The sequence below is a fragment of the Canis lupus genome, chromosome 5, assembly GCF_011100685.1.
Source record: "Canis lupus familiaris isolate Mischka breed German Shepherd chromosome 5, alternate assembly UU_Cfam_GSD_1.0, whole genome shotgun sequence".
NCBI classification, from domain to species: Eukaryota; Metazoa; Chordata; class Mammalia; order Carnivora; family Canidae; genus Canis; species Canis lupus.
This window is the reverse complement of record NC_049226.1, coordinates 78,009,086-78,034,243: the sequence shown is the minus strand read 5'-3', so window position 1 is coordinate 78,034,243 and position 25,158 is coordinate 78,009,086. Positions and strand designations below refer to the sequence as shown.

Sequence of the window (25,158 nt, the reverse complement as noted above, 5' to 3'; positions counted from 1 at the left end):
TTCTTTGGAGAGTGTCACTAACACCTATTTGTTTTTTGATTAGGGCTGACAGCAGTGAATGTCTATCCAGTACCCAGTCAACTCACTTCTCTAGAACTTTCCCGGTGAGTGTGTCTCATGAGAATGGTGCCTGTTTGATTCTTAATATTTAAGAGATGGTTATGGATACTTCGGTAATTTTGAGGTAGAAGAGATCTAAATACATTGAAATATTTGGATAGCCTGGAGAAGGGAGAAAGGATGAGTAGAAGAATACTGTACCATCTATTTCAGGAAGGGTCTTCTTGAAACAGAAAGGTGCCTGTGAATTACTCATTCTTAAAGTCTGGGGAATTAGAATGAGATGCAAACAAAGTCCTTTTATCTCCTTCATGGCAGTGATTTCCTTTCTGCTGACTGAAATCAGATAATTCTTTTTTTTTTTTTTTTAATTTTATTCTCTTAATTTTTGGGGTATTCTTATGACCTGTGTTGGTCTGATGGTTGGAGAGATACTAATTATATTCAGGATTTTATTAGTTCCTTTGGTGGTCAGGACAAAGATAACTGAGGTTTGCTTTCTTTCCTCCTTTTTTAATACTCTTGGACATTTGGGATTCAGTGGTTGAGTTTTATGGCCTAATGAAGAGTTTGACTCAAATAAGCAGTTACAGGGTAGCTTATTAGATGCTGTGATTATAGAAAGGTAGAAAAGAGAAAGGGTCCTATATGGTCAGGGTTATTATAAAGATTAAATGGGGTAATAAATGCAAAGTATTAGCATGGTGTTTGGCATAAAATAGTCTTCCAGGAAATACTAACTGTTGTAGCCAGGTTTCTTTTTGTTGTTGTTACTCTGTTAGCATGATTATTATTTTTTAAAAAGATTTTATTTATTCATGAGAGACATAGGCAGAGGGGGAAGCAGGCTCCCCGCCTGGAGCCCTTTGCAGGACCCGATTTCTGGTCCCCAGGATCACTCCCTGAGCCAAAAGGCAGACGCTCAACCACTGAGCCACCCAGGCATCCCTGTTACCATGATTATTAAGCTGTTCTAGATTTCTTTCATATCTTCCCCACAAAACCCCAGCATGGGTCAATACTAAGATTGATCTTCTCCTCTGGGCTTGATCCTTGCTAAGGATAATCATATGGACACCCCTGTAAATCAGTTTCCATCCTCATGTGGAGCTTATCAGTCTTTTCTTTTGTCAGCTCCTTCTAGTGTCTTAATTAAGCATCTGCTCCACGTTGCTCAGCTTCCTACCACCTTGCATGTAGATCCATATCCATTCTCAGCTTCTTTCCTCTGGGAAGTCCAATCCTGCCTCTGGGCTCAGGGTGGCATCCCCTGCCCTGCTCCAGATCTTGCTCTGTGAGTTCTCACTTTCTCTCCTGTATGGTCAGGGTCTTCCTTTTTCTCAGTCTACGTACACTCACACCTCTTCTGTCTTGACAGAGTTTGCTTTATTTTGCAGCCCCTTGAGGTACTACCTCATTCTTCTCATTTCCTTTTTGTCCTAGTTTCTCAGTATTTTCAGTGTTGGCTCAGTTTCCATTTGTTTATCCCATCACAGCTTGCTTTTGACCCTCTCATATGGAACTTTTCTATATTGATAGTGTTGATCTTGATCTCTTTTCTTTAAGCATGCTTTTTCCTCAACTGGCTAATACCATCTTTTTTTTTTTTTTTTTTTTTTTTTATTGCTTCTCCTACCACTGTTGTCTCTCGCATACTCTTCTTCCTCAGCCAGCCTTTTACAGGTCACTTATTCTGGTCTGTCCTTGCCTACTACATTTCATTCGACGGTCTCATTTGGTCCAGTGATTTTAGCTACACTTCAGCACCAGCATCACCTGGGTCACCAGCCCAGACCTCTTCTTCTAGCCTCAGACCCACGTGTCCAGTTTTGCATTAGGCATTTTTGGCCTGCCGGTCTCCAAGTACCTCAAACATGTGCAGAATGAAATTCCTTATCCACTCCTCCAACCCTAGCTTTGCTTGATGTCTTGTGTCTGTTTCAGCGTTGGGCATTATTGTAAGATAGTCGTTATCAGATGGACACCACTCGTGACTCAAATTTTCAACCTCATTTGGAGCCTACCAGTCCTTTCTCTGGATATGATTTTCTCCCTGGCTGTCTAGGCAAGAAGCCTAAATGTCATTTTTATTCTTCCCTCTGCTCTACTCCCATCTGATTCATCTCCAAGTTGTTTGATATTTGCTTCCTAGGGATTTCTGAAATCCCTCCCCTCCCTTCCATGTGTATTAATTACCCCCCTTTGAAGCCCATATCATTTTGTGGCTAGAATTCCGTAACAGCTTTCTTTTACTAATATAAACACCTCAGGCAGACCTCTGGGTATCCACAGAGTGAGCTGTTGAAAATGCAAAACTGACCAAGTCTTCCCACTGCTTACAAACTCCTTCGGTGATCCCGGTATACCTGCAGGATACAGTCACACCCTTATAGACATGATTTAGGTCTTTAGGTCTTTCCAGGTTGTTTTTTTACCTTTGGCTCCATATGTGCTGCTCTGGTATCACCAGACTGTTTATTATTCCTCATATACACCAAGCCATTTCTTTTTTTTTTTTTTTAAGATTTTATTTATTTATTCATGAGAGACACAGAATGAGAGAGAGAGAGGCAGAGACACAGGCAGAGGGAGAAGCAGGCTCCATGAAGGGAGCCCGACATGGGACTCGATCCCAGGTCTCCAGGATCACACCCCAGGCTGCAGGCAGCACTAAACCGCTGCGCCACCAGGGCTGCCCCACCAAGCCATTTCTTTTCTTGTTTCTACCCTAGCTCATGTTGTCACCTCCTCCTCAGTATGTCTTCCTCATCTTGGGTCATTGGACAGCATTCTTCAGATTCTAACCTAGATGTCATATTTCTTGGGGAGCTGGCCCTGATCCATGTCAGGCAAGGTGGTCCCTTCACGAGGCTGTCTTAACAGCCTCTTTGCATCCCCTGCTTCAGTGCCTGCTTTTTCCTGCCTTGTGTAATCTGTTGATCAGTAGACACCTTGAGCCTTAGCAAAGCTAAGTAGCATCTGAATGTAGAATTGCTTTTGCTAAGTATCTGCCCGATTGGTGCCCTACTAAATGGCTGGGCTCACGTTATGAATGGCTTGTAGACTCTGCCACCACTCACCTTTTGTCCCTGCTTCCTCACCTGTGTTCACTTGGTTCATTTTCTCCACAATTTCCTTCTCTTCTCCTTCAGGCATTCATTACCTGTGCCAATCCTACTTGTCTCTGAAAGTTTGTTTAAAATGCCCCTGCTTTCATTGTCTTTCCTCATGCCATCTCTCTACTCCATGCTTTCCTTACTGCGTAACACCTCTGTGTCTTCTTTGAGTGAGTAGCATAATTGATCCAATATACTATTACATGTTTGTATGTTTGTCTCTCTCTGCCTGTCAACAACATTCATTGAGCACTTGCTGTATTCTAGGTAGTATGCTAGGGATGCCTTAGGGAGAGTGCTCCTGCCTTCAAGGAGCTCACGGGCTGGCTAACATACATTACAGACCAGTGAAATGAGTTCAACTTGTCATCTTCAGCAATACCTTTTAATTATTTTCTTAGAAATCTGCTAGAATGTGTCCCTGACTGGGCCTGTGAAGCAAAGAAGATGGAAGTATTAGATGTGAGCTATAATCTTCTGACAGAAGTTCCCATGAGGTATGTGTATGTTAACGTATGTATGTAGTCTTACGTGTATTTGCATGTATGTGTGTGCAATTATTTTCCTAGATTTGGGTTGCGCCCCCCCCCCTTTTTAAAAAGATTTTGTTTATTTGAGAATTTGAGAGACAGAGGGAGCCCAAGCAGGGTGATGGGCAGAGGCAGAGGGAGAAGCAGACTCCTCACCCAGCGGAGATCCTGACATGGGGCTCAATCCTAGGACCCTGGGATCAAGACCTGAGCCACAGTCACACTTAACTGACTGAGCCATACAGGCACCCCTTGGGTTGCTTTACAAAGGTACTTTCATTCATTTGTTTGTTAAATATTGAGTACTTAACTGAGTGCACGGCAGTGTTAAGTGCCGTAAGGAATACAGTAATGGCTAATCCACAGTCTCAGCCTACATGGAACTGGTAAGTGGATAGTTGAGATGACTTGCGCACAGATAACTGTGATAAAACATAACAAGAGTTACTGGCATAGATCAGGGATCTGATTGTGATAATAGATATTTTGTATTGGATAAGTTATTATGAACTGAGTAGTATTCTAAGAACCTTGCTTTTATTATCTTACTTAATCCTTTAACCATCTATTAGATAGACCCTCTTATGGTCATCTTACAAATGAGGGAATGAGGGCCTGCCATGGTTAGGTAATGCCCAAGGTCACACTTGACTAGAAATGCTGGGAGCTGACATTTGAATGTAGTCATTCTTACTCCAAAGCCTTCATTTTTCATCATTACACTGTATGAATCAAATGTTGTAGAAATTTACAACTTTGAACAATTATATTACAGATTTCTTTTTTTTTTTATTTTTATTTTATTTATTTATGATAGTCACACAGAGAGAGAGGGAGAGGCAGAGACATAGGCAGAGGGAGAAGCAGGCTCCATGCACCGGGAGCCTGACGTGGGACTCGATCCCGGGTCTCCAGGATCGCACCCTGGGCCAAAGGCAGACGCTAAACCGCTGCGCCACCCAGGGTTCCCAACTTTGAACAATTATAGAATGCTTTCTGAGAGATTTGCATGTTTGAGTTGACCTTTTTATAGGATGGTAAGATTTCTGAGTGTGAGGGGGAGAGAGGAAGGTTCTATGGGTGAGGGAATGGGATTTTCAAAATCATTGAGATGTAAAATGTGTAGTCCCTTAGTGGAGTCTTTAAAAAAAAAGAAAAAAAAGAGGCTTGCAGTGTACAAGTTGTGAATACAGCTTTTGGAGTCAGACCTCAGTTCAAGTCCTGACCATACTGTTTCTCACATTCAGTGTGAGATTGTTGGCAAATCAAAGCCCCTTAACCCTTTTGAACTTTTTTTTTTTTTTAAAGATTTTATTTATTTATTCATGATAGTCACACAGAGAGAGACAGAGAGGCAGAGACACAGGCAGAGGGAGAAGCAGGCTCCATGCACCGGGAGCCTGATGTGGGATTCGATCCCGGGTCTCCAGGATCGCGCCCCGGGCCAAAGGCAGGCGCCAAACCGCTGTGCCACCCAGGGATCCCAACCCTTTTGAACTTAATAGTAAAATTGGCCTAGCACATTTTAAGCACTAAATAAGTGGTATATTTTGTTACATTTTGTTATTTATTAACATCAATTACAGTTATCCTTGAACAACATGGGGGTTATGGGTCCTGACCTCTGCACAGTCAAAAATCCACATATAACTTGACTCAATCCAAAACTTAACTACTAAGAGCCTACTATTGACTGGAAGCCTTACTGATGACATAAACAGTCATATTTTGTATGTTATATGTATTATATACTCCATTCTTAAAGTAAGCTAGAGGAAAGAAAATCTCATTAAGAATATTGTAAGGAAGAGAAAATACATTTACAATACTATACTGAAGTTAGAAAAAAAATGCACATGTAAGTGGATCCACACAGTTCGCACCCAGGTTGTTCAAGGATAAACTGTATATTAATAAACTCACTGCATTTGTGGTACTGTCTAGACTTAAAAAATAAATCAGTTTATTCTAGAAATGGCATTTTGGTTTAGATCTCTTCTGTATTGTTTGCTTTAAAGTCACCTTTTCCCAAAATGACCTTATAATGACTTCTTCCTGGTGGGTGGTGGATAAGCATATGGTCATGGCCGCTCTGTTGGCCCAGGTGCTTGCCAGTGATTAGACTGTCTAGAATATGCTGCTGTTAGTTTACTCATTTCAGGGAGGTGGCCAAGGACAGACTCAGAAAGAATGATTTAAGTAAGTTTTTCATTTATTTCTTTGTACTGTTTCCCTTAGAATCCTTAGTAGCTTGAGTCTTAGGAAGCTGACAGTGGCACACAACCAGCTGCAGAGCCTGCCCATGCTGGTGGAGCACATCCCTCTGGAAGTGTTGGATATTCAGCATAACTTACTCACCAGGCTGCCAGATACTCTCTTCTCCAAGGCCTTAAAGTAAGTGCCACCAAGTTTATTTAGAGGAGAGAATCATTGGTGCAACCAACTATACTGACTGGTCATTGGAGTGATCTTTGGAACTATATTCACATTGTTTGCCTCTTGGTCCAACTGTGTGTGGGTGGAGACTGACTTATATGAGTAATTTATAGGAAATAAAAGATGACACTGTTGGATGAGGCAATAGTCTTTGACTCAAAAGTTGCAATAACCATCAAATACTTAAGTTTTAATGTTATAGACAGTTTTCGAGCAGGTTGGGAAATTTCAAACAGGCTTTCATCTCCAAAAATGAATACATTCATGGCCTCGTAAAAAATAATTACAGCATTCTGATAAAGCTTTCTTGGGCGATTTTTAGCTTTTGCATTTGGGGAAAGAGGACAGACGTATCACTAAAGTTAATTTATTTTTGCTTCTTGCTTTGTTTACCAAGCTATCATCAAGTTACATTCTTAATGTGCAGTGTTTTTTTACTACCTGGTTTGAAAACTGAGCATTTAAAGGAAACATTGTTCCAAAGGTGTTTGTGTTCTCATTGTGAATTAACCAATAGATAGTGTGTCTTCCTATTACTTCCTATAACCAGATTTATCTCATGCATATGTCACCATTAAGTGAAAACTAGTTTTAATTATAGTCTTCTGCAATAGGGAGAAGGTAATATTATCTTCAGTTTAAAAATGGAGAAAACAGAGATAAGCAGTAGTAATTTAACATAAGACTACAGGATATATACAAAAAGCATGTAGCTCACAGGTGTCTGGCATGTTCTTTGGCAGCTTATGTATCTCTTAATGTATAATATACTTGGTTGGATTTTCCTAAAAGTAGAATCTTTGGAAATTTTAGAAAATATTTGAGGGAAATTTTCTTTTTGGAAAGTTTATACGGGATCTTAATGCAGTAACATTTAACTTGGTAACTAACAAGTATTTGTTAGTAATGTATAACACTGCCTTTAGGCCCCCCCCCCTTTTTAATTTTGAGAGGGGGGTTAGGGGCAGAGGGAGAGAATCTTAAGCAGGCTCCATGCCCAGCATGGACTTTATCTCACAACCCTGAGATACTGACCTGAGCTGAAATGAAGAATTAGATGCTTAATTATCTGAACCACCCAGACACTCTCTTTTTACTTTTCTTTCTTTCATTTTTTTTTTTTTTTACATACTATTTTAAGGAATCTCCACACCCAATGTGAGGATTGAACCCACAACCCCAATATCAAGACTGAGTCACCCAGGCATCCTTTTGTGTGTGTGTGTGTGTGTGTGTTTTAAGTTTTTATTTTTAAGCAATTTCTATACCTAACATGGGGCTTGAACCCACAGCCCCAGAATCAAGAGTCACACACACCACAGACTGAACCAGCCAGGTGTAGTTCTTTATTTTTCACTGCATTTATTTCTAATGATAGCCTGAATAAAATTAGTTTATAACCTTATAATTTTTAGTAAGGAAGCTACTTAGTAGCTGTAGCAAACTATCAATGAAACTAATCTAATACTAACTGCCCAGAACACTTTTGGGACACACACACACACACACACACACACACACGTAAATAGTACCCTCAACAGCTAAAAAGCTAATGAGGGATGTGAATCACATAATATTAAGAAGACTTAAGAGCACACAAGGTTAATAATAATAGCTATCTTTTATTGAGCATATTCACATATACCAAACACCATGCTATGCAAAATTTTTAAATCATACCATATTTTACCTGTTAGATTGGCAGAGATTAAAATGAAGTATTAAGTATGATACTTAGCTTTGACAGAAGATTGAGCAAACATTCTTATATTATGCTTGTGGAAGGTATAACTTGGAATAGCCTTTCTGGGATTCAGTTTGATAATATTTATATATACAAATCTTAAAGATAAATGTACTTTTGACCCTACAAATTCTGCATCTGGGAATATAACCTAAAGGAATAATTAGATAAGGACACAAAGTTGTTCATCACAATGTCTGTAATAGTAAATAGTTGCCAACAGCCTATATGCTATTGTCTGCAGACTATAAGTGGATTGGCTAAATAAATATGATCCTGCTAAAGTTAGACAAAAACTTTTCTGAAAGGTGCCTTCACAAGTGAGATATTAGTGAACATGACATTCAACAATTCTGTGCACAGTAGACAGTAAAAGAGGACACTAGCTTAGAATCAGACCACTGCAAAAGCCTGGGAACACAAACAAGCCTGAATTCTTTCCTCTCTGCTTCAATTGCATGAGTTGAATAAAGGAACTTTGGTTGGGTGGATAGAATCAATTAGAGAAAAAATCCTGGAGGAAATTACTTGTCATAAGTTTGGGAGTATGAAATGGCAGTGTCCTGTACTGAGATAGTATGATGGTAACAACCGTAAAGGAAATGGTGATTTGTGTATGTGTTCTGTCAGTCTCAGATACTTGAATGCATCTGCAAACAGTCTGGAATCTTTGCCATCTGCTAGTGCTGGAGAGGAGAGTCTGAGTGCTCTGCAGCTGCTCTATCTGACCAACAACCTTCTGACAGACCAGTGTGTGCCCGTTCTGGTGGGGCACCCGCACCTGCGAATCTTGCATCTTGCGAACAACCAGCTACAGACCTTTCCTGCAAGGTAAGCAAATGCAGACACTGGTCATTTCGGATACACAGCATGAAATCTGCATTTGCCAGTCTCCATTACAGTTCTCTTTCTGGATCCTCTTGCTTTATGTTGAGCAGCTTGGTGGTGCTATGATTCCACTAGTTGAATGAAGAAAATCTATACCCAGTTGATTATCAGTAACCAGAGAAATGGTAGCTAAAATGCATTTAATTCTTTGTTACAATGATTTAATAATAGTCTGAGAATTTTCAGCCTAGAAAACTACAAGCTTAAGAAATGCATTTTGAAAACAATTTTTTCTTTTCCCTTGTCAACACTGTTTTATGATATACTGTTGAGTCCATTAATTTATTCATTATATATATGTTTTTGAACACCTACTGTATGTCAAGTACTGGAAAAACAGTGGTGGTTAGGTTAGCAGTCTCTGTCCTCAAATAAGGTACAGTCAAATTGGGGAAATAGACAAGTCACAGGCAATTACAGTGCAGTGTAATAAATGCAGAATGTTAAAGATACAAAGGTAGCTAGCTGCACTGCACAGGGCCTAGGGCTGGGGTTGGCCTTCCTGGAGAAAGAGGTGAATAGTAGTTAACTACTAGTAGTTACACTATACCTATAAGAAAACATAAGAGAGAAATTTAATACTGTCAAAGTTTTAAACAGTGTCAGTGGAGAAATAAGTATCTTCCAAAATACATTTGATTAAAAAAATTTTTTTGGAAAATTTAATGTCAGAAGAATCCATCTAAACCATGAAAGTAGTCATTAAAAGTGATGTTTTAGAAAATGAAGACTATAGGGAAATGATATTTGACATAATTTGAATGAAATTATACATGTCATATAAAATTATATTATGATTGCTATAATTTGAAACTATATGTTTGATATAATTTGAAAACAAAACTATATTTTGATTCTAATTTTATTTTACAGATCTTCTTAGAAATGTGATAAACTTAGAAAAATTTATAAAGATGATAATTTTGTTAATGTTTATGAAATGAGGTATTTGGACCTTATATAGAAAACAAGCAGGATAAACTGGATTGCTTCCTTCAAAGAATTTGAACGGTGGCTTTTAATGTGTAGGCAGAATCTTAATTTCAGCATGATTCAGATTCTTGAAATCCTATCAGATAAATTCCATTGGCCTCAGATATGTTCCTGTAAAGGGGAAACAACAGACAGTGACAAATCATTGGTTTTATGAAGCTTTTGGGAGATCACAGATGGAATGCCCTGGAGCTGATGAATTCCTCCTAATCTGATGACATTCTTACTGGAAGCATTAAAAGCAGACTGATACAAAACTTTAAAACATCAAAGATTATGAAAATAGGTTAGAAGTAAAGATAAAAATTAATAGGAGGTTACACAAAATTACAGTACTCTGAATACAGATAATAAAACTAAATGGAATTTAGCAACAGTATGTTAAAGAAAATGCTTGTTTTATAGTGAATAATAAACCCACTGTCAAGTCATCACCTGAACAGTGTTTAATTACACAGGCACAGTCCAAATCTTCTGTTTCTTTTGGACTGCTTTCGGAATCCGGTATAGTCCTGGGTGCTCAGTAAGAGGCTGGCTGAGATAGGGATCCTGTGTTTCTGTTTATGGGTTAGATCCAAGCAAGGAGTAGAATAATAGAAAAGCATGAGATTTGGACAGGAGACCACTTATAAAATGTACTGTTAGGTGTTTTTTTTTTTTTTTTTAGGCAAGTTATTAAACAACATATATACCATTTTTTTAATTTGAAAAATATAATTTTTTATTGCATTAAAAAGGTCAAGAATACCTTCCCCAGACTGTTATGAGAGATCATCTCTGGTAGTAGGAATAAAGGATTTTTTTCTGTTCATCTCTACTTTTTAGGTTTTTTTCAATGAATATGCATTACTTTTGTAATAGGAAAAAACAGTTTTAATTGACTAAACTTAGTAATTAAAAATTATGAATTTTCTAGCAATAGAAACTATACATGGAAAGGGCAGGATATAAGTTTTATGTAAAACATAGACATGAAAATTCTGAATATGCATTTTATTTAGCAAAAGAAGTAATAGTAATTTCAGATTGGTGGTATTGTTGATTTATTTATTTTCTTTATTTTCCAAACTTTCCATTTTATAGAAGTTTATTATTATTATAATTTTTAATTAATAAATTATAAATAAGCCAGAACAATTTGTAATTATATAGATAAAGATGTTAGGCTGTCTGAAGATACTTTGCTTTCTGTGTAGAAAGCTTTGCTTAGTCCCACAGAACAATGCGACTCATTTATATCACAGTCACTTGCACATCGCTGTATGCATAGTAAGCACTCATGAAATATTTACTTAAGATGAATTATGTTTATAAATAGAGAACTACAGAAATTTAACACTGAAAGGAATCTTTTTTTTTTTTTTTTTAATTTTTATTTATTTATGATAGGCACACAGAGAGAGAGAGAGAGGCAGAGACAGAGGCAGAGGGAGAAGCAGGCTCCATGCACCAGGAGCCCGATGTGGGATTCGATCCCGGGTCTCCAGGATACCGCCCTGGGCCAAAGGCAGGCGCTAAACCGCTGCACCACCCAGGGATCCCTGAAAGGAATCTTATTGATGATTTAGTACACTTTGTCTATTTTACAGCTGAGGAGGTTGATGCCCACTGACAATAAATCCTGCAGTATCTTTCAGCCAGTTAGTGCCCAAGCAAGTACTATAATAATGTAACCATAGGCCAGCACTGATTTAGTCTCTTCTTGTAAGTCAAATAACAGGAAGATGTTCATACTCACAAGATCCAACAGCTGTAAGAGAAGCAAGGGAAGCTTCCGTCCTTGAAACCCAGTGAGAGACAGATTAGACTGAGACCCAAGGAGAGCATTCCCTTTGGGGAGCCATTCCCCCTGCCAGTGTCTGGCTGTTTCATTTTGACCAGCCCTCTGGCAGTGGACCAGCTCACCACTGTACTCTGTTTGTGGCTGCTGTAAAATTGGCTTGGCAGCTGCTCATCTTGAGTGTGGTATGCTCTGTGTTGTTTTTTTTTTTTCAGCAAACTAAATAAATTGGAGCAATTGGAGGAACTGAACCTAAGTGGCAACAAGCTTAAAACCATTCCCACGACCATAGCCAACTGCAAAAGGCTTCATACCCTTGTGGCACACTCCAACAACATCAGCATCTTCCCAGAAATACTGCAGTTGCCCCAGATCCAGGTACTTCTGTGTGATGGAATGGGGTCCTCCTGGGGAAATGACAAGTATTTCTCTTCTCACAGAAAAAAATAAGGTGGCAGTTTGGGATCACAACAGATTTAATTGATTCCTGGGAAGATACTCTTTCCTTTGAGGATATTGTAGGGGACTATTAGGGAGTTAAGAATTCAGTCGTTGTGATGTATTTACTTTTGATTTCCCCATTTTCCTCCCAGTTTGTAGACCTAAGTTGCAATGACTTGACAGAAATCCTGATTCCGGAGGCACTGCCTGCCACTTTACAAGACCTTGACCTGACTGGAAATACAAATCTGGTTTTGGAACACAAGACATTGGACACATTTAGGTAGGAAAAATTTTGAAATTGAGTCTATATGTGCTGTTAGTTCCACCTGCCATGTATGGATCTTGTAAAAGTCTGTTTAAGGAATAGAATGAATTAGGCCATAGAGCCCCTCAGTTCTTTTATTTAATTCAGTTCTGGATAGATATTCTATCTAGTAGATAGTCCATTTATATCAGAACTCCGCATCATGGGTACTGCTCAGCCACACACTGAATATTTTTACATAGACATTTTAGGTGTCATAGATCACATTACATTACATCATCTCAGAGATGATGCAGGTTCACTCATTGTACCAAGCCTTCATTGTATCAGAATATTTAAGTAGACAATTGATTAAGACTTTGAAATCTTTGGATGTGCTTGGTTTTACATTGAGATTAATAGTATCAGTTGTCAAAATATTTGGCCCTATTTCTTCCTCCTACCCCTTTTCTTTCTCCTCCTCCTTGGCTGGTGGATCAACACACTACTTTCCTTTAGTCTCTCTGGAAATGAACCTTGGTCTGTCAACAGGTGATTTTATATAAACGCATGTTCCTGTTGGGATAGTTTTTGTGAAACACAGAAGCATATGCGGTCTAATCTTCCCTTTCTGCACTTCTCACAGCCATATCACAACCTTGAAAATTGATCAGAAACCTCTACCAACCACTGATTCTACTGTTACATCAACCTTCTGGAGCCATGGACTGGCTGAGATGGCAGGGCAGAGAAATAAGTGAGTATCTTGGCCATGGAGAGAAATTTACAAGGCAGCACCTAACATCTGATCTGATGTTACAAGCTAGGCCATCATGTTCTGTGGGACATAAACACATCATTGAATGCCAGCATCGGAGAAAATCCCTCAGACCATGATGGAGTGAGTCAAAAACAAGATGGGAATGCACAGACCACAGAATACCAAACACTGCCTCTCATGGCTAAAATGGTGACTGCTACATTCTTGACCAGTTACAGCTTTATCCACAGGCTAATCTTCTTTCCCTGTAGATAAGATTTACTGAGATACCCAACCATAGAATGGCTCCACTTTCTGACAGCATCTAATCTTGGTGCACTTCAGTAGACTTTCCCCAAAATGACCTAGCCAAAACCCAAATCCTGTAATGCGGATCCTTTCCACACTCTTACCTGTTCACCTCAGAATCCCATGGTATGCATTCTCTCTTACTGCAAGGCATAATAAACCCAGCTTGTTCCACCGTAGTTGTGGGCACACCGTAGTTGTGCCCCTGGGGCTCTTTGGCTGAAGTGCGTTGACTGTACTAGTCCTTAGTCACTAAGGGAAAGCATTGAATCTTTCCAGCCTTTGGCAGCATTGCACAGCTCCTACCTACTGTTCTTGGCTGAAATCCCCCAGGTCTTATGACATCAGCTCTCTCATGTGCTACTTAATTACCTAATACTTTTTTCTTTTTTTTTTTTTTTTTTTTTTATTTATTTATGATAGTCATACAGAGAGAGAGAGAGAGAGAGAGAGGCAGAGACAGAGGCAGAGGCAGAGGCAGAGGGAGAAGCAGGCTCCATGCACAGGGAGCCCGATGTGGGATTCGATCCCGGGTCTCCAGGATCGCGCCCCGGGCCAAAGGCAGGCGCCAAACCGCTGCGCCACCCAGGGATCCCCCCCTAATACTTTTTTCATGTGTAGATTAGAATTTACTACTGTTCTTTCCACCCTCGATTAATACTTTTCAAAGAAGACTCCCTGGAGAATAATCCTTTTACCATAACTTTCTTTGATGTTTGTTTCTCTCATATTTGTGTTCTAGGCTATGTGTATCTGCCCTAGCCGTGGATAACTGTGCAGAGGGGGTAGGAGCTGTATATGGCATGTTTGATGGGGACCGAAACGAGGAGCTCCCTCGCCTCCTCCAGTGTACCATGGCAGACGTGCTTTTGGAAGAAGTCCAGCAGTCAACAAATGACACAGTTTTCATGGCTAACACCTTCTTGGTATCTCACAGGTAAGCAGGTGGGTTGAATAATCCCTAACTCAGTTCTACTTTCGGAAAATAAATCTTGCTAAGTCAGAAGGTCGGGGTATAAATTTATAGGTACAGGATCAAGGTGAGATCTTGCTCCTTCTGCTATGACTGGTCTCTATATCAGCATGGAGGAATGTGGGGACTTTGGTCCTTTAAGATTTTTATTTATTTGAGAGAGAGCTCACGTGCATGAGTGGGAGGAGGTACAGAGGCTGAGGGAGAAACAACCCCCGCACTGAGCAGGGAGCCCAAAAACTTGGGCCTCCATACCAGGACCCTGAGCTCACAGTCTGAGCTGAAGGCAGATACTTTACCAACTGAGCCACCGAAGCACCTGGGGACTTTGGTCCTTTAGAGAGCCTATGAAGCCATCTCTTTTCCCTGTTGAACCCAGAGGCTGCTGAGGATCTGGAGAACCCAGAAATCATGTGTAGAAGGTTGTGTATGTATAAGTGCATTTTTACATTTAGGGGAAGGAAGATGGTATACACATTTGTAAGATTCGTCACAAAAAGCAGTGACCTTCAAAAGGTTAAGCACTGATCAGATTCATGTGTTTAGAATACATAGTATTGGGGATTTACCAATTAATCTTCTCAACCACTTAAGGGCAAAAACTATATATAACCAAACTATTGAAAACCTCTTAGTAGCTAATGGAGCGTCATGTACATCAGGTGGGCTGCATGAAGGACACGTGCAAATGAGAGGTCGAGGTCGGGATGGAATAGCCTGGAGCCCAAGCTGGTCTTATCTCTCATTATAACAACAAAGTGAAGATGTGGGGAAAGGATGCTATTTTTCAGTAATAGAATTGAGCTAGGAGCTTGGCAAAATAAAGAGTTTGGGAAAGAAAACTCAGTTTATGAAGCACCCCCAAGAGCTGGGCAGAAGTGAATCTGTCTTTCTCATACCATATCTTTAATTTTCCAAACAAGCCAAAGAAGTGGGTATTTTATTAGAAAAGTTTCTCAGAGAAATATCTCACTGTGGATCTGCAGTGAGCAAATGGGAGAGCTGGAATTTGCAACCAGCTCTTATTCATAGTATGTGCTCTGTGCTTAGCATTGTATGCTGTGTGCTAGGGGATGGATGCCATGTGTATGGAGATAGATAGGGAAGAGTGTGGTCCCTCTTTTGAGAAAATTACAGCCTAAGTGAGTGGTTCTCTAAGTGTTATTCTAGGAGCAGCATCCTCAGCATCAATAGGGACTTGTTAGAAGTGCAGATTACTGGACTAGCCCCTTACCCCTGAGTCAAAAACTCTGAATGAGCCCTCCAGGTGACTCTGATGTGCTGAAGCTGAAAAATGACTGAATGAGGTCACTGCAGTCCATGAGCAGACACACCCAGGAGAGGTAGAGAAAGATGTGTCTTCACTGTCTCCCCTACCCTCAATCTTTTTGTAAAATGTCTTTTCTCGGTCAGCTAAATGTGGAAGGCAAAACTCTTCACCATCATCTCCTGTAGTAAGAGGCAGCCTTCAGGTGAATATGGGTGAGCCTGGCTCATAGTCCTGTGGCAGAGAAACAAGGAAATCATGGGCATGAAGGACTGCTACTTCTAAAACTCTGGCTACCATGTCTTTGTTTTCTTTTTTTTTCTAAACAGGAAATTGGGAATGGCTGGCCAGAAGCTGGGCTCCTCTGCTCTCCTTTGTTATATCCGCCCTGACACTGCCGACCCAGCGAGTAGTTTTAGCTTGACTGTAGCCAACGTTGGCACATGCCAGGCAGTCCTATGCCGCAGTGGGAAACCAGTGCCACTCTCAAAAGTCTTCAGCCTAGAACAGGACCTGGAGGAGGCTCAAAGGGTGAAGGACCAGAAAGCCATCATAACAGAGGTGAATCTTGCTCCCACTAGTTACTTCTGCTTCCCAAATCTAGTGAATGCTGTTCTGTGTACAGGCAGTGAAGGTTCATTTTCTTCCTATCAAGCCTTGTAAATTGTATCCAATCCAGATAATAGTACTAGAAGAAAATCTAACAAATAGGTAATGACTAACAAAAAGAAAAGGCAAGTTAGAAACTAAAAATCCTAATTTAGGACCCTTCAGATGTATAGCTGGCATGTAAAATGAACGTAAATGTCTCCCTTGGTTAATTTCCAACTCCTCTGTTTTGTTATTCTAACCAGAAAAAGAAAAAATTCTACAATTTGACATCCTGTTCTGAAATGAAAAGTTTTTAAATATTTTAACCGTTTATATTATGTATGGCTTAGTATGCTTTGGTGGCTTTTAGGGTTTTTTTTGTTTTTTTAATAATGAAGCATCAGTATCTCTAGTAATTTATAGCTTGTCTCCTTTTTAGTAAAATTAGCACTACATTTTTGCTTTCAAAGAGACTTTAAACAATTGCATTTAACATTGTTTACTGCAGGGGATCCCTGGATGGCTCGGTGGTTTTGGCGCCTGCCTTTGGCCCAGGGCGTGATCCTGGAGTCCCGGGATCAAGTCCCGCATCGGGTTCCCTGCATGGAGCCTGCTTCTCCCTCTGCCTATGTCTTTCTCTGTGTCTCTCATGAATAAATAAATAAAATTTTAAAAAAACAAAAAAAATCAAAAAACATTGTTTACTGCAAAGCAGAATTCTGCTCAGATACTTTGCCCATTTTTAATTGTTTCTTTGTTGTTGAGTTTTAAGAGTTCTTTGTGTATTTTGGATACAAGTCCTTATCAGATAAGTGTTTTGTACACACATTCTGCCACTCTGTGTCTGTCTTTTCACCCTTTTAACAGTGTTGTCTGCAAAGCAGAAGTTCTTAGTATGAATTTTTTTTTTAATTAAAAAAATTTTATTTTAGTAGGCTCCATGCCCAATGTGGAGCTTGAAGTCATGACCCTGAGATCAAGAGTCAGATGCTCTATTGACTTATCCACGCAGGTACCCCAAGAAGTTTTCATTTTTATTTTTTAAAGATTTATTTATTCACAAGACAGAGAGAGGCAGAGACAAAGGCAGAGAGGGAGAAGCAGGCTCTGTGTGGGGAGCCCGATGTAGGACTTGATCCCGGGACTCAATCCCAGGACTCCAGATCATGCCCTGGGCCAAAGGTAGGCACTAAACCGCTGAACCACCCAGGGATCCCCAGAAGTTTGTACTTTGAACGAAGTCCCATTTACCAAATTTTTTTTTCTTTCACGGGTTCATGCTTTTGGTGTTTACATACTCATTGCCAAACCCAAGGTCACCTAGATTTTCTTCTGTGTTATCCTCTAGAAGTTTCATGTTTTAATTTAGGTCTGTGGTCTATTTTTAATTAATTTCTGTGAAAGATGTAAGCTCAGTGTCTAGATTCCTTTTCCCTTTTTGCGTGTGGCTATTCAGCTGTTCCAGCAGCATTCATTAACCAGACAGCCCTTTCTCCATTGAACTGCCTTTGCTCCTTTGGCAAAGGTCAGTGGACCATATTTGTGTGGGTCCATATTTGGGCTGTCTGTTCTTTCAGAATCCTGTGTAAGGATACCCAGAATAGATTCCACCCAAAGAAAACAAAACCAAAAAAAAGTACCGTTACAATGTGGGTTGATACAAAGAAGATTCTGGAATGCTGGGGCAGTAGTCTCAGGAAAGTCTTTCAGTCAAAACAAATGCAAGATAAAAGATAAGTTTTTGTTTGATTAATTTGTTTTTCCAGAATTTAGATAATGTTTTAGTTTTTCTTGGGGTGTCGTAGGCAAGCAGGATTTATTTTTATAAATATCAGTTTAACCACAGGCATTTATTGTTTGCTAAGCACTTGACTCCTATTATTTTATCTATTTTTCACAATAATCCTCATGAAGGAAGTCCTTTTATTTCCATTTTACAGATGAGGAAAATAAAATTTAGAGTTGTGACAAATTCTGGTAAATGAGAGAGCTAAGATTTTCACCCAGAGAATGACCACAACTCTGAAACAAATATTGATGGCTTTAGAGGTTTTGTATGATTTTATCTTGAAAAGAAATCAGTACAAAGTATTTGGCAGATGACCATTCCCAACCTGTGACCAGTATTACTCCTTTTCCTCTAAGTTTAGAATTATATCCGTTGTGACTTGATCTGCTATTCATTCCTGGGACAATCCTTACAGATTAGCTATATTATGCTATGGATTTCAGACTTTACTTTTCTAGGCTAAATAGCTTTGGAGATGTTTTATTTATGCTAAAGTTATGAAGATTCTCTTAGGGCAGCCTGGGTGGCTCAGTGGTTTAGCGCCGCCTTTGGCCCTGGGCATGATCCTGGAGACTCGGGATAGAGTATCACGTCGGGCTCCCTGCATGGAGCCTGCTTCTCCTTCTGCCTGTGTCTCTGCCTCTCTCTCTCTGTGTCTCTCATGAATAAATAAAATCTTTTAAAAAAGTGAAGATTCTCTTAGCTATTTTCTGTCCCAACTGTGCCTTTAATGAGAAATAATTTAAGATTTTATTTATTTTTGAGAGAACGAGAAAGAGAGAGATAGACCCACACAAGCAGGGGTGAGGATCAGAGGGAGAAGCAAACCCCTGCTGAGCAGGGAGCCCTACGTGGGGCTCAATCCCAGGACCCTGGGATCATGACCTGAGCAACTGCTTAATGAACTGAGCCACCAGAGTGCCCCAATGAGAGATGATTTTTGGTGACCCACCTGAGTTTTGGCCTCTGTGAGAATACTGGTGATGGAGAATTAATGATAGTTCCGCTTATTGTTTTTCTAACAAATGTTTCTATATTTAAGGACACGCTGAGGCCTGTACTTCATGTGAGATGGAGGTGCTAAACTTTTAGCCACGTAATTTTTTTAACTTAGGTCCTGTGAACTCTTTGGTTTACTAACCACATGATATCTTGTCCTTTAAGAATTCTGTACATTCATTTTTGTAAGTCCACTTAAATTACAGAGAACTGAGGGGAAACCATATAACAAGTCTGTTTTCTTTTACTGTAGAGCCCTAGGCACTGTCATCTAGAAAGATTAAAAAAAAAAATGACATTGTTGCTTGTGTCTCAGAATTTGTATTCTGCTTCTCTCTAGGACAACAAAGTGAATGGGGTAACCTGCTGTACCCGGATGCTGGGCTGTACATACCTCTACCCTTGGATCCTCCCTAAACCTCACATATGTGCCACTCCACTTACCATTCAAGATGAATTGCTGATTCTGGGAAACAAAGCATTGTGGGAACACTTGTCATATACAGAAGCTGTCAACGCAGTACGCCATGTGCAAGACCCCTTAGCTGCTGCCAAGAAGCTGTGCACATTAGCCCAGAGCTATGGTTGTCAGGACAATGTGGGGGCGATGGTGGTTTATTTGAACATTGGTGAGGAAGGGTGCACGTGTGAAATGAATGGGCTCACCCTCCCAGGTCCTGTGGGCTTTGCTTCCACCACCATCATCAAGGACCCACCGAAGCCAACCACTCCTTCCTCTAGTAGTGGCATTGCCTCTGAGTTCGGCAGCGAGATGTCCACTTCAGAGGTGAGCAGCGAGGTGGGGTCCACGGCTTCTGATGAACACAACACTGTCGGGCTGGATGCTGGCTTGCTTCCAAGGCCAGAGAGGCGCTGTAGCCTCCATCCAACACCCACCTCGGGGGTTTTTCAGCGCCAGCCTTCTTGTGCAACTTTCTCAAGTAACCAGTCTGACAATGGCCTGGACAGTGATGACGACCAGCCTGTTGAAGGTGTCATAACAAATGGCAGCAAAGTAGAAGTAGAAGTAGATATCCACTGCTGTAGGGGCAGGGATCTCGAGAACTCCCCCACTCTTACAGAGAATTCTCCAACCCCATGTCCTGAGGAACATGCTAGAGGATCATTTTTTGGGATCCGAAGACAGAACAGTGTGAATAGTGGCATACTTCTGCCAGTGAGCAAGGACAGGATGGAGTTGCAGAAGTCCCCCTCCACTTCCTGTCTCTATGGAAAGAAACTCTCAAATGGCTCTATTGTGCCCCTAGAAGATAGCCTGAACCTCATTGAAGTGGCCACAGAAGCACCCAAGAAGAAAACTGGCTACTTCGCTGCCCCAACTCAGCTGGAGCCAGAGGATCAGTTTGTCGTACCTCGTGACCTGGAAGAGGAAGTGAAAGAGCAAATGAAACAACACCAGGAAAGCAGGCCTGAGCCTGAGCCCAACGAAGAAGATCGGACCGAGCTCCCGGAGGAGTTTGACACAGCACTGTAATCCTCCCCTAGGAGCTGTAGCATTAGGGAAGGCTGTGTAGTGTTGGGGTAGGGATCCTTCCAGAGGCACTTTGCCTCTGCATTTCTAAACCATAGCGGGGGGGGGGGGGGGGGGGGGTGGGTGTAGAACTTGGAGCCAACATGGTGAGAGCTGTCAAGGTCTTGCTCCGGATAAGCTAGTAAACACCATCAGTGTTAAGTTTCATGTGTAACCTGCGTTGGAATTCCCAGAGTTACTGGGAAGAAAGCAGATGTTCTGTATCAGTCCTACCACCTGCCATTAACCCTTTCTCTCCTAGGATAATTTGAGAATTTGCCTGCCTGGGCAGGAAAGGGACTCTTTCTGTGGAGGAAATAACTGAAGACTGATTCTCTTTACTAATTGCTGCTGATGGATCTCTGTGACAGAGAAATCACCTTATATCTCAACCTAACTGATGGGATGTGATGTGACTAGTCACATGGCTTTTCATTCTTCTCTACGAGAATACAGCCTTTCGAAATGATGTTTATTGGAAATGTAGAACCAATCAAACAGATAATTTATGTATGTAATGTAATGAGAGCACTTTTCATTGACTGTGAACTTTTTATTTTTGAATCTGCACTCGAGCCAATCTTCTTAAAGGCAGCCCGGCACCTTTGTAGACAGAATGATCATCAGGTGTTGGAGCATTCTGTGAGGGTACTAGGAAGGGCCCTGGGAAATCTTTGAACTGTTGGAGGTCAGACTGGGAAAGCTCCTGAGAATCTTGAAGGGGTGGGATCTTTGAGGATGAAGATGGGGAAGGAGAGAAGACTAAGACTGCTTCCCCCAACCCCCATCAGAAAAAGAGAATTAACTCCTTGGCAAATGTGACAATTGCGAGGAATTGCCCAGCAGATCACCAGAGAAGTATTTGGGGACTGGCCTCTTCCCATGACGGGTGATGGGGTTGGCAGCCATCCTCCTCAGGTGTAGGACCATGGCGGATGCTACTCGCATCCAGGCAGCCTTGAGCGTAGCAGGGGATTCTGCACAGACTCAGGTGAATGAGAGCAGATGGATGGACAGAGCTTGTGGGTTAGACACGTCCCTTCTCTTAGTCCAGAGCAGAGGGATGGTTTTCTAAAGTGTCAGAGAGGAGTTGAGTTTGTCTTTAACGCTGAACCAGGGTACTCTTCTGGAAACTGCTTATCCACATCACATGGTTTCAGAGTACTGGGCTCAATTACTAATAGAAGAAAGACTTAATTGAGAAAATCCTAAGCTTACAGAAAACCTGGTTTACTGTATTGTTTGCACATTCCACATGACCCTAGCAAAATGCAGTTCCTTCCTTATTTCTGTTCTGTTGCCTTTTCCATTTAGAAGATTTACTGAGGAAACGAATCCTACTTATTCCTATAAAATTTTGACATTGCTTGATTTTACCCAGTGGGGAATGTGCTTTGAATTTTTAGAATACTTTCACAATTAAAAAGAAAATTAGTGTGGAACCATTAATTTGCTTTCTGAGAAACAAAATGTTAAAGATAGGGTTGAGATATATATAGATCTGTCCATCTATTTATATCTTTGAGGGGTTTTTTGAAGTTTTTGTTAAAGCAATAGTAGGAAACCAGATGACCTGTCCACAAATGATTATGTATCCTCATTTCAGAGGCTCCGTGCTCGCACACAGGCACGCATGGCATGTGTGGTACACTCTTGGGGGGTTCCATACCACTCCAGCAGCTGTCTGACTTTGAGTCCTATATTGTCAGGAAAATTCTTGACTTCCCTATGTCAAACTACTGGTCAACTACTAAAAAGTTTTAGAACTCTGGTCTTGATTTGAAGTGGGGGATATAATGGTTCATACAAGGTTTAGGTGCCGTTAGAAAAAGGGGAACAAATCGTGTGTTGCTGCCCTATTTTTATATGGGGAAATGGGAGGAAAAAATGAAAGAGAAATGAAAATGAATAAAAAGCCCAAGATAATTAATAGTGACGGGTGATGTGAAACGTCTTGCTACCCAGACAGCAGAATCTCTGAGTTACCGAACACTGGTGCTGTCTGCAGAAGTTACTTTGGGAATGTACCGCTTTCATAGTATAGTTTCTTTAAAATCGTCCTTTCTCTCTGTGAACACTTTTCTTGTCTTTGTTTCCCACCCTACTTATTGGACATGAAACCCAGTTCTGAAATGACTTTACCAAAAGTAAATGTATTTACCTTTCATCAGAAGAACTCTAAAATTCCATATGTTCTTTTACGTGGTAGATTTATTTTCAAGAAACACTAGGTTGCATTGAAAACCTTTCATAGAAGCTGTACCAAACTAACCACTCTGTTCTCTAACTTCCTTTCATTCATTTCCCTCTATAATTACTCTGTATTAAGATACAGGGTAAAAAGGCCATAGTCCGTTACCAAAAATATCATACAGAACTCTTGACCTATAAGGTCATTTACAGTTGTGTGGTCTGATTAGGTTGTCAGGTGGTGAAATCCAGGAATCTGTCTCCAGGTGAATGTAATCTGCTTCCCAGGACTTTACCCAGAGGCTGTGTTCCCCAGGTGGGCAGAGTTCCATTGATCTCTGGCCCAGAGAGTCTGGCCTCTGCAGGATTCTCAGGTCTCTGTGAGTACCTCCCGTTTCGTAGAGAACTTTTAAGAGAATTTGTGAAAGAGGCTCCTTCTGGGAGCAGTTTGGGAGTCCCATGGAAGAAAGAAAAATACATGAGTCTTGGCAGCCATGGTATTCTTATTTTTATCCAAATGGGTTGGAAGTATGTTTGAAAACTTGAGTGCCACTATGTCATTAGGAGTCTACCGTAGAGTTATTGAATTGGCGCTCCTACTACAAACGAGAGTGTTTGTACTACTACTGTAGAGTGTATGTGTGCAATAAGTTGATGAATTCATTTTCTTGGCATATGGAAGAGCCAACACAAGCAGCTTGGTAATCATTGGGTGCTATTATAGTTGTTTGTCGTGAGTGCTATTTTCCAGGAGATGGAGCCAGTTAGGTTTGGTTTATCTACTGACTATCAAACGTTGCTCTTCCCTTGTAGACCTTCAGCAAAAGCAGGTACTTGGAAGCCACAGGCTCACCTTCTCTATCTACTCAATAATTACTAACAAAGAGACCTCCATAAGGGAGCATTTGGCTGTTATCGATAAATGTACCAATTATTAAATAATTAGTCTCCAAGCCATTCGGTGATGCCTGCAGCATCACTAGAGAATTGTGTCGCGTCACTTTTTACTTCCCTCTGGGCGGGGCCTTTTCAGACTCCCCCAGTCCTGGAGGCAAGCTCATCTTTCTCTCTAGTTAGTGACTTTTGCCCCCTAGTCGGGTAAGCACTTCCTAGATTGAGAAAAGCAGCTACAGTAAACCCCGCTGTTCCTTTCATTTCGTGACCAATCACACATAAGCTCCTTGTATTCTCAATTTCACGCAATTCTCCCAGATGCTATAGAGTTTTTCTCACTGTTGCCAGTGGATATCATCCAGACAGTGAGTCCATATCTTACGGTTTTGTGCAATCATTGTTGTATTGTAGTCCTAAGACTCATTATAGTGTATTTTTGATATTTTTGAAATGTGTTAAATTTTTTAATTCAATAATATGAGCCAGAGCATGTTGCAGCAAATCTATTGTTTGTAAAAAATAACAATAATAATAAATTAAATAAAATGGAATATCTTTTTCATGGCTTTGTTTTAAAATGGAATACCTGTTATTTTATAAATACTTTATTTTGGCATGAAACTGTAATTTTCTCTAACCTTGTATACAGAATTAGTTTCTTAACCAAAAGCACCTTTAGGATTTATTTTTTTTTTTTTGCCCTTTTTCTTCTTGCTTTAGAGGAAGATAATAAATGAAACCACATTCCATGACACTCTATGAAGCTATGAGTTACAGCAAGAATAAATATTTTTGATCACCTCTTAAGCTGAAATAGCAATAAAGATTTTTTCATGTTAAGAAACATTTTGACTTGACTTATATGTTTAAAGAAATCTCAAAGACAGGAAACGGCCCTTATTTGCACGCAGGTTGTTAGCTGACTAAAGGAAATTCTATCGTAAGTAATTTACAGCTCCTAAATTAGAGCAGATGATGACACAGAGGAGCCAGTTGGATAATCTACCCGTCGTGTTTGTCCTAATGTAAAGGTTTGGTGTCAGAACTTCAGATGTTGGGATGCATTTTGACTCACAAAATACTTAAAATCCAGCTAAGCCTCTAAATTATCTCCCACTCCCTCCCTTCCCTGCAGGTTGTCTCCTATAATCTCTGGGTTTCCAAGCAAGATAAGGTTAGGCTTCTCCCTTATCTAGCAGAACGAACATATTAAAACCTTGGTACATTAGCTGTTTGTGAGCACCTTAAATGTGCTGGGCTCAGAGTCACCATCTATATGCTTTGGTGCCTCAGGACTTTGAGACTCCCCTCTACACCAGGATGGCAGTCAGATCCTCTGAGTGTGTTCTCTACCTCACGTGATACTCCCTGGTTCACCAAAAACCACTTAGAGTACATAAGTCTCAGAACATGTTCTGAATATTATGGATAAGTTTTGTTTCTACTGCCTAAGAGATTGACTAGAGCCCCAGGGTGGCTCAGTCAGTTAAGCGTCCCAACTCTTGATTTCAGTTCAGGTCATGATCTCAGGGTCCTGAGATCAAGCCCTGCATCAGGCTCCAAGCTAGGCATATAACCTGCTTCAGATTCTCTCCTCCTCCCTCTGCCCTACCCTCCCTC

The 25,158-nt window shown here is 40.6% G+C and overlaps 1 protein-coding gene across 1 annotated transcript in view; it reads left to right on the top strand.

The window, feature by feature from the left end:
• The window catches only part of PHLPP2 (PH domain and leucine rich repeat protein phosphatase 2), a 73,763-nt gene extending 53,230 nt beyond the window's left edge, over positions 1-20,533 (top strand). The window contains exons 10-19 of the mRNA XM_038538423.1: positions 44-104; positions 3,578-3,673; positions 5,945-6,100; positions 8,517-8,717; positions 11,763-11,925; positions 12,141-12,271; positions 12,882-12,992; positions 14,047-14,241; positions 15,874-16,105; positions 19,264-20,533. Coding sequence (XP_038394351.1) covers positions 44-104; positions 3,578-3,673; positions 5,945-6,100; positions 8,517-8,717; positions 11,763-11,925; positions 12,141-12,271; positions 12,882-12,992; positions 14,047-14,241; positions 15,874-16,105; positions 19,264-20,418 — 2,501 coding nt within the window. The 3' untranslated portion in view covers positions 20,419-20,533. The remainder of the gene's footprint in view (positions 1-43; positions 105-3,577; positions 3,674-5,944; positions 6,101-8,516; positions 8,718-11,762; positions 11,926-12,140; positions 12,272-12,881; positions 12,993-14,046; positions 14,242-15,873; positions 16,106-19,263) is intronic.
• The last annotated feature ends 4,625 nt before the right edge of the window (positions 20,534-25,158 follow it).